At 34.2% G+C, this 20,260-nt stretch overlaps 1 protein-coding gene across 7 annotated transcripts in view; it reads right to left on the bottom strand.

Moving 5' to 3' along the window:
* Positions 1-663: 663 nt before the first annotated feature.
* Positions 664-20,260, bottom strand: part of LOC145940686 (uncharacterized) — a 74,106-nt gene continuing 54,509 nt past the window's right edge. For 5 of the 7 annotated variants that reach the window (XM_083046110.1, XM_083046113.1, XM_083046114.1 and 2 more), the window contains 5 exons: positions 15,480-15,656; positions 9,691-9,841; positions 8,312-8,886; positions 7,196-7,469; positions 664-6,729 (listed from right to left, as the gene is read on the bottom strand). In XM_083046110.1, the coding sequence (XP_082902236.1) occupies positions 6,619-6,729; positions 7,196-7,469; positions 8,312-8,886; positions 9,691-9,841; positions 15,480-15,656 (1,288 nt within the window). In that variant the 3' untranslated portion in view covers positions 664-6,618. The remainder of the gene's footprint in view (positions 6,730-7,195; positions 7,470-8,311; positions 8,887-9,690; positions 9,842-15,479; positions 15,657-20,260) is intronic. The other 2 variants (XM_083046111.1, XM_083046115.1) reach the window with 1 other exon arrangement.

The following is a 20,260-nucleotide window of genomic DNA, read 5'->3' on the forward strand; positions in this document are numbered from 1 at the left end:
TATATCATTTTATTTAAAACATTATTATTTTATAATTTATTACATATTATTATTTTAAAATTTAATTAACAAATTAACGTTTTAATCAGCTGATTTCTGTCAAAAAATATTAATAAAGCATTAATTTGCTAATTAAATTTTAAAATAATAATAAGTTATAAAATTTTAAATAGTAATAAATAATATGTTATAATGCCTGCGATTAATATTTTTGGACAGAAATCAGCTGATAACTGTCAAAAATATTATTCGAGTTTAAGGAATTATAATATATTATTTAAAACATATTATTTTAATTTTTATAACATATTATTATTAAAAAAAATAAAAGGATCAAATATTACTTTATAATAAAAGGATTAAATGCTTTATAATAAAATTAAATGCTTTATAATAAAATTAAATGGGAATCGTTACTTGGAGTTCCTTCGATTCTAAAATGCGCAAAAAAAGTCACAACATTGTTCCTTCGAGATGAAGTCTTTAATTGGATGACCACATCTTATCGAACTACAATGCAGTGGTAATTAACTCGATGAACCACAGACTCTCGTGGGTGGTGGATGTTGCGGTTAATGTTTGACGATGAGAAATGCCTGCGGAAAAGGAAACGGGGTGGACCGGTACTGGATGAGGTAATCTTACTTTGTACGCATAGAACGATTTGATGTTTTCACAAATTTATTTGCGTTCTGTGTATCGAGCTACACAAATTATGTAGTAAATTATTGGTCTGTAGTTTTTTTTTTTTTTTTTGGATTCCCTCGTCATACGCGAGTCCTCGCGTGCGCGCAACAATTGCGAGATCCACTTTTAATTGCGGGCACGAATCTCTTTCTTTTTTTCTCTCTTTTTTTTCTTTTTCTCTCTTTCTACGGCCGCGCAATTTCATCTTTAACAAATATTCCATCTGCGCACTTCGGATATCGCGTTAAAGGCCTTCCACGATACAATATCTTTTAATTAGCTGCCTTTAAAGAATTAAGAGAAATTGCAATGCTTTGATTGCATTCTTTGTTTTCTAAATATCATATTCCTATATATTTTAGATTTTCAGAATAATATATACATATACACATATACATATATATCTCAACATAAAATATAAATACATATTACAAAATATAAATACAAAATAAATGTTCCCGTTGTAATAAGTCGAGGATTATTAATTTGATGGAACGTTGTAATCTCAATTCGAGATACCGTGCCGAAAAATTGGAATTAATTTTCGGGCTTGGCTCTGTGGCCGATTTTAAGAATCACATTTTAGTTATAAAATATAAATACATTTAAAACAAAAATAAACATGTGTACAAAAATCTTATGCTTAATATTAATTTCAATACTTTAAGAAAATGAATTTGTATTTTATATATCAATATTTTTTATAAATATTTTTACAAAAATATATTTAAAAAATTATTATGTATACGAGAAAATTTTGAAAATAAAAATGTAATATACATAATATTATACACGTAGAACAATTTCTTATATTTTTTTAAGCAGCCTGTTGTCAAGTAGCCAAATATAATTATAAATTGCAAATTTGCTTTGCAAATCAAAAAATATACCGGGTGAGACCTTTAATAATGTTCAACGATACACGAAGCGCACATGTCCGACATTAATCTCGCATACACACCTGCGTGTATCCTTAAATAAACGGACTTTGCATGTTGAGCACCCATCTAAAATGTCTAAAAACATTACGATAAGGCAAGTAGCAGTCATATATAAACAAGAACGAGGGATAGGTGTTACTACCGACTACGCAATACAATTAACTAACGCAACATTCGCTTCGGGTAATTTCCGGATCGGGGATTCATCGATTTTTCGCATTTTTCTCTCAATTATCATCATCATCATCATCTCTCTCATACTTCACCGCGGCTTCTATGAATTGCATTGTTCGCACAGAAAAAAATGCCCTTCTTGCCGCCGTGATTCTTAATATAATATCGATCGTTAAATTGCGATTATTTGCAAAAAAATGACAAAATTGCACAATAAAGAAAAAAATTAATAAAATTACTTGGAATAAATGAAATGATATATTTTCAACTATATAATCAGATAAAAAAATAAGATCGTATAAGAAATATTATTCGTATAAAAAAATAATTATTTGGCTTGCAAAGTATCGACAAAAATTTAAATTTCCACAAATAATCGCAAATCGATGATCGATATCCCGCAAATAACGCTACTCCGTTGTGTAAAAAAACGATTCTCAAGACAACTTTTCTCTAGGTAGCAGGTTTTTTAAAACATCGATTCCCGATAATGTGGCGGAAAAGCTGTACGAGCGCACGACAATCAACAGGGACAAGCGCATCTTCATTAAGGATTTTTCGCCTCAATTTCTACCAAATCTTTTTGGCACAGGACTTGGCTCGCTTCGCGTTTATTGGCTACGATCCTCGCAAACGTTTCAACGTCCTTTCCGAATCTCTCTCAGAACTGATATTACCATTAATGATTTCTCGGCACAAGATTGCTCCAGTAAACTCGACTCTTTGCTGCGTAAAAAAATGGATAAATATAGTAAGAATATGACAAGAGTTTTATTTTGTTTCCAACTTCTTTTAATTAAACTTTTCTCAAACATTATATGCTCTATTCATTTATTAATTTTGTCCAAAATAAAAAAATAAAAATTAACAATCCATTCTTTCTTCAAATTTTTTTTTATGCTATTTTGAATAATATTCTGAATATATTCTTATGTAATAAATCTCCGCACAGGAGCAATTTTATTCCGACAATAAATTCTGCAAAATTCGGATAAATTAAAAATAACCAACAGATATTTATCTCTTATAATTTTAGACTTTAAAGATTGCGATCTCAATTTCACAGAGCATATCGCTGTTGATTCGGCTTGGTTTTTTTCCTCGATGCTTGCTAATTCTTTCGTAAACGATTAATCAGTTTTACCTTATCATTCGAATGGTAAAACGAATCGCATCAAACTGTGTCGCGTATTATCCAAATATATATATGTGCGATATGGATCGAAAGATTAGGAATTTCAAATATTTATCATATAAAGTGTGTTGCAACAGATGTAGGGGTTGTAAAATCTCGTTAAAAGCTTTTCTGGCAAAGCGATTCACAAGTCTGTTTCTCGTGTATTTGCGTTTTCAATTTTTTTACGTATATATCGAAACACTTCCGCCTTTTAATGAGTCATTATTAATGACACGTCTTTCTTGTCATTATTGTACAATAAAATTCGTCTTGCACGAAATCGAGTCGTACATACATATTTCCAATCTGGACACGCGAAAGGAATATTGCTTGCCCCGTTTCTCTGTCTTCGTAAAAAAAAACTAAAAAAAAAAAAAAAATAAAATAAGTTCCCAATTAGATCGTGTCGTATCACCTCGTTTCTTGCGCAAGTTATTACGATAAAATATTCGACGTCAATCGATAAAATAAAAACGTAACAATAATGGTAATGTTCAATAACAGATCGAAACTTAATGAAATAATACCGAAATACCATTTGTATATCCCATTAATATAATTAAAGAAATACAATGTACCAATGTAGAAGACACTTGAGAGTTCAAGAGAATTTTTTTCCCCCAAACTTGCCTTTTCTCTTTCTCTTTACACTTTTTTATAAATATAGCTAATTAATGTAACAGCACTTCTCTTAGATCCCATATTCAGCTCGAAGAGAGAACGGTCGCGCTTATCAATGCAATTTCCTTTCTTCCCAAACAAAAAGATCAACAAATAATCCTCTTAACGCATATACATAGGTATCTTTCTCGAGTAATCGCACAGAATATCGCATTTTCTTTGTGTACACATATGTGTATATATTTTTTATATATATCTATTAACATTCCCTTATCCGCGCAAGTAAATAGTTAAGCGCGACCGAGTTTCTACGAGCACGCATTCACGGTCCTATTATCACAGTCAAAAAACTTCTACCCTCTCTTCCATATTATAATTCCGCATATATAATGACGCCTCTTCTCCCTTTCTTCGAACATATTCTTCATTCCGTTCTCGGAAAGTGCAACGATTTCGAGACTTGTTCGAGCAAATAAAATATTTTCGCGAGCATCATATCTTCGCGCGCGAGTCGTTTGTCTCGAAGATGCGAACTTAATTCATCTACACCTTGGAAATGCTTCTCGATACAATAATGTACATGCAAACGACACATGTGCGAGAAAACATAAAAGAAAAAGGGCTAATATCTTTTTATTAGTATAATAATTTGTAAAACCCAGACTTTTCAACTCTTAAAAAGAAATGTATCGTTGAAATATATCTCAATTTTCCAAATCCATGTTTGGATCGAATAAATAATTAGGGAATTAAACAAAAATATTTAATTACACATCATGATAATCTTTGTCTCTCTCTCTCTCTTTCTCTCTCTCTCTCTCTCTCTCTCTCTCTCTCTCTCTCTCTCTCTCTCTCTCTCTCTCACTCTCTCAAACATGCAATATTAAGAATAAATTAAATAATTTATATACGGAGTATCGACAAACCAGTCAAGCATAAATGAATTAAGTGAGATCCTGGAACAGGTTGATGACGTTATATGTATATTTCGACAAGAGTCTCAAAATTTGAATTTTAGAACCACTTTCGACACAGACGACTCGCGCGATCCAGAAGAAAATAGGTATAATATACGTATATATAAATAAATATACGCTATATAGGTATAATATATCCTATCGTTGCTTCTAGACACAATCGAGAGCATATAAGTAGGAACAGTCGCACACACAAGAGAACGTGAATTCTCTCGCATCTCCAGATTCATTCAAACTGCGCAATTTAACCCTTTCAGTACCGAGTTAGATATAATCAACATCTTCTCCCTATTAATTCAATTCAATTTTACAGCCAACCATCTATCAATCTTGCTTAATTAGTTCGCCGACCGTCGTTGAGTAAACATTCATTCTCGCACATCGTGGGATATAAATATGCAAATGCTAATATTTAGGCAAGAGTCTTCGTTTTGTTTCCCTCTCTCATCTAAATTCATCAAAAAACCCCATTCCGAATTTGTAATTTATTACAAATTAGTTTAATTTATACACGCTACAGTCTGCAAAGACATCGAGAATTACTTAAACGAGATGTTATATATAAACACACATCAAAAGTCACATTAAAATTATCAGTGTAGATAATTCTGAGGCAAGTCACATTTCTCTCGTTAATGGGAAAAAGTTTCTAAAAACTGATTCATTTAACAATATAATAGAGAAATCCAGAATATATTATATATATATATATATATTTCTTTTTAAAAATTCAACCATTAATCTTCAAACTCTTAGGGAAAATGCATTATTCTCTTCTCCAATGATTTCAATATTTACAATTTATAGTTCTGCTGCTCGACATAGAAACAAACTATGCCACCATCAATACTTCCGAAACCTTGTTGAACGATAGCAGAGAAAATTATAAAGCCGAGGTTATTTTCACCGAGATTCTAAAATGGACATGTCAAGAAGAGAGCGAGAGAGAGAGAGAGAGAGAGAGAGAGAGAGGATATAATATATTTGTTAAAAATTTGTTACCGTAATTAAATGCAGGATTAAGGCAGGTACTGAAAGAGCTAACAGCGGTTAAGGAAAGCGAGCTCCTCTATTATACTATCTCGGTCAATACTTGTCGGAGTATCGTCGCTCGACGCGCGCATCACGCGCGTTATATCAAGATTATCCAATTATGATGCTATATAATAATGTTTTTTTAATATATTTATATATATTTATATAGCAGCGGTGAAATAGAGTAGTGCCCGACTAGCTCAAAATTACATAAGTAACGAACAAGTAATCGCGAAATATATATGCACTGTTGTTAATCTATATCTGTATATACATATATAGATATTTCATATACACATATATATATATATATATATATATATATATAAATATACATATATGTATGTAACTATTTATATACATATATACTATGTATATATACATATACCGTTTTGTTTACTTATTTTGTTTTTGTCGTACCCCGGGGCTTAGGTACACACGTGACTAGTTCAAAAAGAAAGAAGAAAAAAAAAGAAGAAGAAGAGGAAGAGCGAAAACCCCTCTTCGCTCGCCGCGCGTACTTACCCTATCCTCTTGTCACTTTCTGTGTTCTGAGGTATATTTATGTATACGTGGTGTACGCGTGGACACGCGCGTGTATCTGTAGTCGAAGCAGCCTACGCAATCTGCAAACACCTAGGATATCCGCCTCGCAGATGCGCGCGAGGTTCGCTTTTATACAAAGTTCGCCCTCGAATCGGTTTCTCGCTCGGGGTTCGCCCCGAGGTCTCCTCTCGTTTTACGAGACGGCTGCCTCACTAAACTCCCTCGGGAAGTCTAGGTACTAGAAACGACAACAACGACGTTTAGTTTGGGGAGGACAATCGCGCGAGATGACCTCGCGGAGGAGGATCGTCCTCGCGGTCACCTATATAATTAACACGGCGATAACGAAGACAAAACGAAATCTCGACGTGGACGTCGTCGTTTACGAGACGACGCCGGAGGAACGACCGTGCCTCGTGCCGTTTTTTAGATGAATTATATCAAGTCTCACGGTCGAAGGCTAACTCGGTGCGTCTTCCGGTTCCACCACGCCACCGGCCGGCCCCGTCTCGCTACCGTCCTGGCTCATCGTCACGAATTGCTGCGATAGTGTCTGCAGACTCTGCCGCACCTAGAAACACACGTGAAAATTTATGTCAGACGGACATGGATAGCCATTTAGATCGATCGATTAAATGCCGTCCTCAAAAACCTCGTCGTTGATTCTTTTCGCAAGTTATCTTTGAGTCGCGATGAGATAAAATTTGAACATCTGGCACAAATATGAGTAATAAGAGTGTGACTCATGTATCTTATAATTAAAAGATATAAATTATAAAATAAAATTAATAAAATAATTTATTTAGAAGAGTATTAATTTATACAAATTATGTTCACAACTTGTTTTCCTTCTCTTTTATCCGTAATTATTTTTAAAAACGATACAAATTCCAATATAAGTGGCGATTATTTACCGGAATCTCAACTAGATCTGGCAATCATTTGATACGAATTTGTACTTTATTACTTCCGAGAGAGTTCCGATTATGATCATTAATATACGTGAACAGAAGCGAGAATAATATAATATATTTTACCTTCACAATCTGATCCAGATTCGTGTTAAGATAATGCAATAGTCGATCCTGCGTGAAACGTTCTGGCGAGACGAAAGGATGGTTTAGGTAAGCGGTGTGCAGCCTGTCGATGCGCATCATCATTAGAACCGCCGACACGTAGAGAATTGCCAAGACAACTATCAGTACCGTTATCACTATGCGAAATCTGAGTCTCAACCCGTTGGCAAAGAAAAATCTCAATCCACCGGATCTGTTGGGCGTCAGTGTCTTCGTTAATACCGCTGTCTCCAATCTGCAGGAAGACAAACGGAATGACCAATTAATCACGAGAACTTTAATATACCATATATCTCAAAGTTATGTATAAACTAAGAAAAGGCAAAAATTACTTTTAAAATTTTAATTTATTACGATTTTGCACAAGAAACAAAAGTTTATATTTTTTATTTTCTATTACCTATTACATTTTTATTTTATTTTTATTTGGCTTATTTTAATTAATTTTATCACAACTAATTAGGCTTAATTAGATTTAACTAAATTATTGATAGAAGTACAGACAAAAGTTTATATTTTTTATTTTCTATTATTATATACATTTTTATTTGATTTGTCGAGTTTTTATTAAATTAAAATAAAAAATAATTAAACAAATATTATTTAATTATACAGCTATTATTCATTTAATATTTAATTATGCAACTAATAAATTAAAATATTTTAGTTCAAATCTCTGTTAAAATCGTAATTGAATTAAAATAATTTAGTTTTCTCTATAATTAAGTTTAATTAATAGTGATACATTTAAGATAAGCCAACTAAAAGCTTGACAAATAAAATAATTAAGTCTTATTAATTTATCACAATTAATTAGACTTAATGAAATTAAAATAAAAAATATAAAGCAAACATTTATCCGTGCTTCTGTGTAAAATCATATAATTAAATTGAAACAAAATTCAGTTAAGTCTAATTAAGTTTAATTAATTGTGATAAAATTAATTATGACAAGCCGAGTAAAAACTTGGCAAATAAAATAATTTCAGTCTAATTAATTTATCACAATTAATCAGACATAATAAAATTATTTCCGAACTGCTAATGCACAGATAAAAAAGAAAGGAAGAGACTCACCTGGCGGGCGGCAAACTCGGCCTGTTGAGCGCTACGGGTGCGACGGTGTCGGTGATGTCGGCGCAGACGGTCGGCGATCTCGAGGAAGTGGTCGCCGCAGCGAGGTCGGTGCCGCTCTCGGACATGCTCGACTCGGGATCATCCTCCTCGGGATTCACCTCGGAATCGTCGACGAGGAGCGCGGCCGGCGGAAGGCTGAGCTTGGCGTCGTCGATGTCGATCGCCGGCAAAACGTCCGGCGTCGTGCACGGCTCCATCGCCGCGTCCCAGACCTGCTTCATCAGCTTGTAGGTCGAGTCGCGCGACAGCAACGAGCAGAAGACATGTCGCTCCTCCTCGGTGGCAACCGCCACCGCGTTCGGTATGATACGCGCGGTCTTCTCCTTGCTGATCTTCAGCACCGACGTCGTCGGTATCAGCAGCTTCGTCACGTAGCCGAACACGTTGCTGTAGAAGGCGAAGTAGTTGGCCGTGATGTACAGGTGACCCTGCAGCAGGATGTCGCCCACCAGGGCGCAGCTGTAATAATTCAGCACCCGCTCGTCCTCCGCCACCTGAAAACGAAGTTTCGAAGGCTACGCATTAGGTCGGCACTGCTCTTCCGCCTTATCTTTCAAGCATTTTGTCATCATGAGGCTTCCTTCGTTTCATCCTTATTGTACAATGCTCGGGGAATACTTTCTCGTTGTATCCTAGATTTACTCTAAATTCTATGCTCCAAAGATCGTCGAGCTCGACTCTCGCGCGACGACGAACTTGGTTCTAAAGAAGCACTCGATCTCAAGTTGATACGCGATACTTTGTTTGTCAAACAGTGCGAATGTGTGTATCATTTGTGCCTGCTTGCAATTCATCAATTAATTCGACGCGGCTTACACATACAGTGTAACGTTATATATTATTATAAATTTGTATCTGGCGAGAAAATCTGGCTGCTCGAGAATCATGAATTCCGATACATCTCAATAATGTATGCCATTGATTGATATTTAAACATCTGGATCTTTACATCCTGAGAAAGCTGTCTACCGGATAGAGAAGAAGTAAATATAATAAGATCCGAATGAAGCGAATTACATTATTTGTTGAGAAGGACAACATTTGGAAAGTATTTTTTCATGTCTTTTTTCACGTATTTTCCTATAAACAATTATAATCGTTTTGAGAAAACGAATACGCCGATTAAATATACATCTCTGCACAGTAAACTCTTTAAAACGCCAGAGATATAAAATTAAATAGTAATTTATGATTATTATTATACAGGTTGTAAAAATTCTCACTAGAACGTCATCAGCTTTAACCATAATAATGTTAATAATATTATGTGACGCAAAGGGGAGGAGGAAAGAAGGGAATGATGAAAATTTTCGTTTTACCTGACTGAAGTGCCTATGGAATTTCTTCTGTCTCGCACTGCTAGTGGACGTCGGCGACGACCTCGAAGAGGATCTGCTAACCTTTGCTGGAGTCTGCGCACCGCCAGCTGCCATCGATGGTGTACTCCTACTCAACGGCTTCGAAAGGTGACTGAAAGAAAGAAAAATATATAAGACTTCCACTTACGATATTAGACGCATTACGCGGTAGAATAATTACTTGATAATTACGTATATTTATATGGTGTAAATTAAAATTCTAACCAAAAAATAAATTCCTGTTTCCTTAAAAAAGAATCTAAGCAAGGATTATGGTTAGTACGAGCCTATTCGAATTAAGAAATTAGAGTCTGATTTAGAAAAGTTAGACTTTTTCTAAAATATAATAAAATAATCCAAAAATATAATAAAATACTCCAATATTTTTGCTGAAATAAGAATTTAGTGAAGAATAAAAATTTAAATAAAAAGCTAAACTTTTTTCGAGTATTATCGAGATAAAAATTGCATTAATAAAAGCATATGATTATCGTGACAATAACATAACTTTTGTATGCAGTAATCATAATTATAAAAATATTTCTCATATTTGCAATTATAAAAGATAATTATTAGAACAATATACATAATCAAAATATATTTTATCTTCAATATATAATGCTTATTAAAATAAAAAGATAAAAGATTCATTGAATCACAACTTGTTAAATGAAACAAAATCCTTATAACTCTGAAAGGTCAGTTAAGATCCCCATCGCACACTTAGAATATACCTTCCTGTCTTCAAGATATACCTATATTATCAGGTAAGAAGACACCAAAGAAGAATATCTTGCTTACACGCTCAACTTTTATATTCGTATCGTACAATAAACGTTAATTAGAAATTACTTTCTACAGTATATCCAAATGCGAATTTGAAACACGGAAAGAAATTCAAAGATCGTTGATTTTACGTCAAAAGGTCATGATGATAACAAATTGAACGAGTCAAAGCTTAACCCGACTAATATTTCTCTTGCATCATATTTTAACGTATTGCATAATGTGTATTCCTGTTTATATATCGTCATCATATCCGTATAACATAAGCGAAAGGTTTTAAAATTAAAAATATCTTCTCTAGACGATATTTAAATATGGTAATTAATTGCGACAAACTTTGATGATTTAAAAATGTCTCGCTCTTAAATTAATCGATAATGAACTTGATTTTCGATTTAATTAAAAAAGTATCGAAATTATTAGCATCCCGAAATATAAGAGTTGTGACAAATAATTTAATTTCTGTTCGAAAAAATAATATCAAGCAAATTGATTCTTATCACTTATATATTATTTCTATATATCTTATCGCGCGCGATTCGACCAAAGTTTAAAAAAAAATCACAACTCACTTCTCCGCATTATCTTATTTATGTGTTTGCATTTTTTAAATATTTAATTAATAAAATATCAACAAACTTATGTGACTGTTGTTAACAAATTTATATGACAACACAAAAACTAACTTGTCGGACTTGTTCCGTTCAGAGACTGTCTTGTTCTTCTTCATAATAGAGATACTCCACAAATCGTTGCCCCACATGTCCACGCGTGTTTGGCCCATCTTAGCATTTTTTCTCTTACCTCCCCCTTCTTCGATTTTGCGTTTCAAAATTCGAGACAATCTCATATAAATACTTCTGCCCGCAGTGATCCACAATTCGTATAAAAAATCACTATCATATATTTGATAGTGATATAAATATAGATTTACATACACTGACACTATAGTGACAAAACTCGCGTATCGTAGAAAAATACGAAAGCCTTCACCTCTGAAAATTTCGACACAATATTGCAAGGCAACGTAGACAAATTATTTCACCGACAGATATTTCTTACAATTATTTCGTAAGAGAATTTTTTTTTAATTTGACAAACAAATATTATGCTTTATTTAAATTGTCAAATTTCCTCTTGAGTTGAGTTAAACAAAAAGGCAACAACTAGATGCATTTGTCAAGTAAACTGCATCAAGATCATAGTTTTCTATATTGGCCTTCCACAAATTCATAATGAAATTATTTAATTTAATTCATTTAATTAAATTCATTTTAAAAAATGGATAATTGAATTAATTTAATTTCAAAGAAGTAAAACATTTATGATAATTAAACTCGTACCTTATTTGCAATAATTGCAAAAATTCAGATAACACTCGTGAAAAGTCGACTACATCCCGAGTACAGAGATTATCTGATACATAATATAATTAAAAATATAAATGACTAATAAGAGTACATATAGCTTCCAACTCTCCTCTTACAGTCAGATTTCTTCTAATTCAGAGTAATATATATCGCAATAACGAAAATATCCAGACGTCCATCTCAATCCGAATCACTGACCGTGTCGATTCATCTTTCCTTCATACGGTGAAGGAACCGTGACCGCTCGATCTGCGGCTTAACGCGTAACTGATGCAAGTAGAATCGCGAGCCGGGGTTTAACAATCCGCTGCCGATGTTGGTGATAACACGTGGGAGACTGTCTGGAGCGTCGCGTTTGATTAAGAGGATCTCGCCGGAACCGCAGAAAAAAAGCGGCGATAAATGACGGATGCAAACGTAAGCCCGATAATAATACGCGACAAGATAAAAAAATGGTCAACGACGAAGAGGACGAGGAATATACGATAAGAGGAGGCTTTATTGTGATATAGGGTTGCGAGGCGTGAATCCATCTGTCTCGAAATAATCTCGCAAAGACAGGAGAAGCGATATTGAATTATTTTACTATCCATTTGTCATTCTTTTTCCGGAATATTAACATTTACATTTGCGCCGATAAGGGCTTTCAACACGCCTTTCTTACTCCGGATTATCTTTCGCGATACTCTCTGTATATGTCATGTCATTGTATATAAAGAGCGATCATGATCTCTATCGGTCAGCTGTTAAAACTGACCTCTAAATTTTTTTTTTTCCATTGAATAGAACAGTGTTTTTACAGCATAAATATGAATGAGGTATAAAAGCATATTATACATAGTAGAGACTGGACAGACTAGCATTAATGAAGAGACTTAGCATTAAAAAAAACATATTTATCGCGCGCGTGCGAGTTTTTCTCGACGTGTCATGATATCTCTAAAAAATATATAGTAAAAAAGAAGTGCGCAAATTTTTTTAATTAAAAAATTCTCAAGTCGATTAAGGTGGACTTCGTAAACATTTTAAAAAATTACATGAATAAATCGTCCGTTTCTATTTCAATAAAAAAGGTCAAACCGTACATAAGAAGTTTATGTAACATGATTTTAGGTGAAAAAGGATCTTTTATTAGTTAAATTTTGTTTTACGAAAACAAATTTTTTTATTTTACACGAAAAAGATCTTTTTAATTTTATTTAAGAAACACTACGATACTCTATTCGGAAATTGATGAGATTCTTATGTTTTGTATATCGACGCGGCTTAAACACAAAAGGCAATTTTACGCAGATAATGTCTGCGACGTCATGTTTTGTACCGTAATAATTGTTTATGAACAGCATGTGTGGCACAGCTATTGTAAGAATGGCCGCAAAACATTCCCACACGATTGAACTGTTTCAAAACACACTTCTATTCTCGACATGATTTAACGTTACAAGTGCTGTCTAACTACGTGATATTTAACGCTAAACATGCAGTGAAAATTCCGATCAACATCCGAGTATTGCCTGATTCAATGAGCAAGATTCTAAGTTTTTAGAAGATACTCACTTTCTATCTGCAAATCAATACGTGATATCAATTTACACGTCTGATAAAAATTTACAAAGTGACGGAACCAATGTTAAAGCAACCGTAAATGTATGAGCAAAAATAACAATGGTTCATATAAAATTGAATTGTATCCTTTCGATATACAATCGAGTCATCTAATACCAATTACCATGTAATGTAATCTATAATCGAAGGATTATTTTTGCACACAATAAAATCTTTACGAAGAAAAGAGAGAGAGAGACAAAGCGAAAGACAGAAAAGAAAGATAAAATTCGGTTTCCTTTCAATAAATTAATAATTTAATAATTATAATAATTAATAATTTTCCTTAATAATTTTTGTTCAATATACTATATGCTTTCGAGATTAGAGATAATAAATATCATGTTTATACTATAAGAAAATGCATCGTTGGACATTTGTTCATCGATTGCAGAGAAGTGCTGCTAAAATCTCCGCTGACTTTTAGCTGTTATGTAATTATTTTTCTTGCAGATATTTTCTTAAGTCTCATCGATTACAGGAAGTTGTCAGACCTCACATTCCCAATACATTTCGTACGCGTGTGTCGTTATAATATTTGAGCACCGTAAATAATTGTGCAGTCAATATAGACATCCAATATATAGATAGATACTTATGATTTGGCTATATCGCACGGAAACTTGTTTCCCGAAGAAAAGAAAGGAAGAAACAAAATTTAATTATAACGTCTTATCGCAAAAGCATGTAACGTCTTATTTTCCGCGCCTATAATCACTCTCCTCCCTCCCTCTTCAAGCTCTTCAATGTGTGCGCAGGTGCGACATTATCATTATCAGAGATGCTTCATCGATAATTTTCGAGAACCGATAGCATACGTGCAACTACTTCGCGAAAATAGATATTCGACGTTGATAACATTATTAAAAGTGCGCATATGTGCAAAGCTATTCATCACTGTCCGTATATATAAGAAGAAATATCAGAAATATCAAAGGAAATGGTTCCTTGTAATAAAGCTATAAAGCATCTAATGTATGTAATGTAATGTAATGTAAAATAAAAAAAAACGATTACTAAATAAAAAAAATTGAACAAAATAAATAAATAAGATATTAAAATTTTCAAGAAATATCAAAGGAAATGGTTCCTTGTATATATAAAGCTATAAAGCATCTAATGTATGTAATGTAATGTAATGTAATGTAATGTAATGTAATGTAATGTGAAATAAAAAAAAAACGATTACTAAATAAAAAAATTGAACAAAATAAATAAATAAGATATTAAAATTTTCAAGAAATATCAAAGGAAATGGTTCCTTGTATATATAAAGCTATAAAGCATCTAATGTATGTAATGTAATGTAATGTAATGTAATGTAAAATTAAAAAAAAAACGATTACTAAATAAAAAAAATTGAACAAAATAAATAAATAAGATATTAAAATTTTCAAGAAATATCAAAGGAAATGGTTCCTTGTATATATAAAGCTATAAAGCATCTAATGTATGTAATGTAATGTAATGTAATGTAATGTAATGTAATGTAATGTAATGTAATGTAATGTAATGTAATGTAATGTAAAATAAAAAAAACGATTACTAAATAAAAAAATTGAACAAAATAAATAAATAAGATATTAAAATTTTCAAGAAATATCAAAGGAAATGGTTCCTTGTATATATAAAGCTATAAAGCATCTAATGTATGTAATGTAATGTAATGTAATGTAAAATAAAAAAAACGATTACTAAATAAAAAAAATTGAACAACAAAATAAATAAATAAGATATTAAAATTCAAACATATTAAAATCGCATAATTTATGTCGCGTTTGCAACTTTTGGCTTAAAAATTAATGTCTCGAACTTTTGTCATCTCTATACTTCTACTTTCAGTATGTTTCCGCGACTTGTCTATAAGTACATAAATTAATAGTATAACGTTGGTTGACATTACATCGATCATTTAATTTTGCGGGAGAAAACAGACTCGGGTTGTTAGATGTGTGATTAAAATTCACGCATTTTACGAATGAGACTCACCTGTCGCTACATCGCAAGGCCGCGTGACTTGGGCTCCTCGGAGGCTGAGGGTAGCTGGCGCCGGCCACGGTGAGCTGGGACCCGCTGATCGATTGCTGGCCCCCGGCCTGCGGCGCATCGGGGACAGCTTGCAGGGGGGTGCTGGGTGCCGACCGCGCGCCTATGGACCCCGCAGACCTGAGAACAAGACGTGACATTAGATAGGACTTGACGAAGAACAGACCTGTAATGAGATCGCTTTGACTTGTTTTTATTTAAAATATTCCAACACACTTTTTTTTTTATTTTAACAGAATTATTTATACTTCATATAATTACAGTATAAAACTAGATATCAATTAATCAGAAAGTGTGTTAATTTCATAAACTGTTGTTTTATCAAAAAATAATTTAGGTAATATACACATTTATTTCTGATAAATAGATATGGCAATTAATGTAAAAATATTGTTAATCGAAAATATTTTATTGTTTCAACTGTTATTTTATTATTTTATTTCTAAAATATAAAATAAAAATGAGTCATTGAGTTAAATTAATAAATCAAGTCTGTATACTCTCAATATATGTATAGAAATGATATAATAAAAAAAGAGATTCTGACCAAAAATTTATACGCTAATTCGTAATATCAGATTCCTGTCATACAGCAATGTACGTCATCAATTACAATTATCATTTATGATAAATATAAGTAATTTTTTTCTGCGATATATCTCATGTTCGGTTTTTGTCTCACAAATAATCTTTTCTTCTTGATCGAATCAAGTGTCTGCAATTAATTCTGGATTTGGATAAGATATGCGTGACGTTGTTTATTTTCGCAAGAAATTATCGCACAGCCGCAACACCGGCTAAGGTGTTAAAAGTCACGTACCTTGCCCTGGTGAGTGGGCGGGTAGAGAAGCAGAGCTCGATCAACGCTTGCGTTTCAAACTCCATCATCGTTTTTCCGTTCGCGAGAGGCAATATTATTATTATTATTATTGTTTTAGGAATAACCCTATCTCCCCCCTGAATTTTCCTCGAGAATGCTTATGTTCTGAAATAGCTTCAACGGCGATTGCCAGCCAAACGACAATCAACGTGAGCTCGGATCGATCCGCTTGGTTATTATCGAACAGAAGCTGACAGATGTCAAAGCGATTCTCGGTAAAAATTATTCTCGTTGTCGCGCGCGATTGTCAAACGCGATGATTCATCAATAATTCAACACGATATATCTACGCGATGGCAACATTCTTTCGAATGACTACTGATAACGCGATGGATTAAGCACATATGTGTCACAAGGTGTTCAAATATACTTGGCGCGATGGTCTACTTTGTCTGCTTTTATTCGGCTTATCGCTTGTGCTGAATAATAACAGAATACCGAGGAAATAAGGCGATGATGGATGGGATAGAGGATAGTAACTGACAAATAAAAATTTAAAAAAATAGTAGCAATTATAAATAGTTATTGGTGAAGTTTAGATGTTGATCAGCCAACTTCTGCGGAGACGAGAAGAAAGGAAGGAGATACAGGATAAGATCAGAGCAGAGAGAGGCGAGGTGAAGAGAAAAAGAAGCTATCGAGATGAGATAAAGCCGAACGGAGCGAAAAAAACAACACGGCGCGATGACTAACGAACCAGTTTCGGTCTCTCATCTTCTCGCGGCGCGAGAATAACCACACCTCAGCTCATCGGGTTCAACGAGCCAGGTTGCCTTTAACAAGCGGCGGCCTGCGCCTTGACCGAGACGATGCACAATGAGGCGAACGCGTACGAAGGACCCCGGATCAGCCCTTTCGCCGACAGAAAGCGAGAGAGACTTGCGAAACGATTGTAAAAAAAAAAAAAAAAAATTCAATAGAAACCGCGCTGGTATCGACACTTCCTGAACATTCCTCTCTTCGATTGCCGCCACTTGGCGCTTAGCAACTGCAGAGCCAGCCTCGCGAGAAAGATGATGCTCATTCTCGAAGCGATAGTCTCCTCGTGGTGAAGATGAAGATCCGTCTCTCCGCTCTCTCTTTGCAAGAACGATCGCACCGATCCAGCAGCACGATCGTTCCGTCGAGAAAGGTTGAGTGAAGAAGTGGAGATGAAAGAAAAGAGCGGAGAGAGGAATTGGAGGGAGATTAATTTGTCAGGCAGAAAAGAGCGATGAGAGGAGTCGATGAGTAACTAGAGTGCTCGCGCGCGAGTCTAATATTCCACGGACCAGCCGGGATGACAGACTGATCGCTGTTGGACACGTATAAAGTGTCCTACCCTCGCGACCTCATTCATAATTGACAAATCCCCGAGTGCGCACCTGCGTGGACAACCAACCCCCTGATGGTCTGATCTATAATCCGCGGCTAGAGTATACTCCTACTTATGGCTTCGCGCTTTATTCACGCGGATCGAATATCGCGTACGGTGACAATAGGATCTCTTGCTAAACAAGGAGGGTGGATCGAAATTCAGCGGTGGCGAGCCGTTAATAATGTAACTTTACGCGTTAAAAAGCGGGACGAACATTCCTTCCGAAAATAAAATTTATTCGCCCCCATCGGAGTAAAACAACGAATTTTATGACAATTTTATTTTATTTTTTTTATGTGTGCGTGAGACTCTCTTATAAATATTATCATTATTATATTAATAATATCGAAACAAGTTAATTTATAATTTGTAATAATATTGGGAGAACTAAATTTATAAAATAATACTAAATTTATGATACATTTCGACAATGTTAAAATTTACGAGAAAAACAATTATTTATTAAAAATTTAAGCTGGTCTCTGTATATAATACATCGTAGTGATATACGTAGGCGAATAATTCAAATATGTGTTGTTTTTAAACATATATATCGTTGTAAACGATTACAATTGCTAAGCGAGGAAGGAAAAAAAAAAAGAAACTGCGCATTTTACGCCGGTTTGCGTCACTTCGGATGTTTGAATAAACATCATTCCCCCGGCAAATTGATGCATGCGGAAACACACGCTCGAGTTTCCCGTGCAATGACACACCACTGAACCGAGAGGAAGCGCAAAATATTTTGCCATTAGTCGCTGATCCAGTCTACGGACTGGAAAGGAATCTGTCTCGCGTCGTCGTCTTTGACAGCCCTTTCCACAAACTCGAACTTTCTTTCTCTCAAGCTGCATGTCAACGAGGGCTAACTAGAGTGAATGACGAGAGAGTCGCGATATTAACACTTTTTTCCAAGTTTTGTTCGCGGTTTAAACTCGAACGCCAACAATAGAGAGGAAAGAAAGAAATACAAAGAAATATACATAGAAAGATAGAAAGTGTAAAAATAGAAAAATGTGGGAAATAAAAATACAGAGACAAAATTTATGGAATTATAAAAGATATACAGCATATATATGTGTGTGAGTATACAAACATATTAAAAAACACAGAAAAACAAAAATATTTAAAAAAAAAAAATAAACGCGGGGGTGTAGATTAATTAAATTATAAGCCAGAGTCATTTAAATTTCAAACTATATAAATTGTAATCCATATAAACAATTATAGAATTAAATTTATGAACTTCTTTTGCTACAGGGACAACAATGCTAAGCCTACTTTATGTTTTCCTCTACAACCTAATCGAAAGCTCGTTCGTAAAATTAATTAGTCTATTAATCTTTTTTCGAGTCGTGAGATATCCGATTGTATGATGGGTGGTTACTTTAGCACCCCTAATCGAAAACAAATCTGTAGCGGAGAAATTGATTGGCTTATTAATCTTTTAGGTCGTTAAGATACCGGATTGATCGCCGGCTGCTTTAGCGTAATCGCGCACGTGTATAATACTGATTCCATAAAATAAAGTAAAGTTGCGGTGTGCTATTATCTTATACCACGAGGCACGCAGCGGTCACGGACACATCTCAGAATTTGATTAAAGGTATCCCCCCTCTGCACACTATGCAGAGACGCGGCCCCGTAAACACGATACCAATAAAAAAAGACATAGAGCGACATATACTCTGCATTATTGAGATGCGTCAGGTGTGCGCGATTGCGCGGAGTCTTTCGTGAAGGCCGCAAAAAGACGTCACACCACGCCACGCTTGTACAAAGTTCTAGAAACGTGTGTGTGGCGTTAGATACCCGGAAGAAGTATCTGAAAAAGTTCCGCCTTGTGTCACAGGACACAACATAACTCGGCGCGACTTAAACAGAAAGTTTGTTATAAAAGAGAAATGAAAAATTGATTTACAGTAATCCAATGTGTCCCATAAAAATCTCCTTACGATGAGAAAATATTCGCTAAACATTATTTTTAAAAAATATATAAATACATAAATATCTATAATTTTTATCTTAATAATATATAAAATCTATATTTACGTGACACATGATGGATCAATAATTCAATTAATATCAGGTTCATCTCAGATCTCATTATTGTCGGTGAAATAAAAGTGACACATTTTAGACTTACTGAGTTAATTAATATGATATGATTAAAATGAATATCGACAGACATCTCGCAGTCTTCGGGATAATCTGCGGTGTGTGACAAACGCGATATGTCGAGGTAACGAAGATGAAGAGAAAGACACTTCATCTTGAATGTGCGATCGCACGAATACGCAAGTATGTAGATACCATCGTATACATTTTCTTGACGGGGAATGTGCTTGCATATTTATGCACGTTAGCGGCATCGAGCCGTCCATCGATTTCTTGGAGATGCAAGCTTCTCAGCGCCCATCTCTTTTACGAGAAAATTATGTATATAGGATGCATCTTTCTCAAAACCCGATTTTAAATAATGGGCAA

Source organism: Prenolepis imparis, unplaced genomic scaffold (genome assembly GCF_030444845.1).
Source record: "Prenolepis imparis isolate NDT839.2.m4 unplaced genomic scaffold, iyPreImpa1.0 SCAF_9, whole genome shotgun sequence".
Lineage (NCBI taxonomy): Eukaryota > Metazoa > Arthropoda > Insecta > Hymenoptera > Formicidae > Prenolepis > Prenolepis imparis.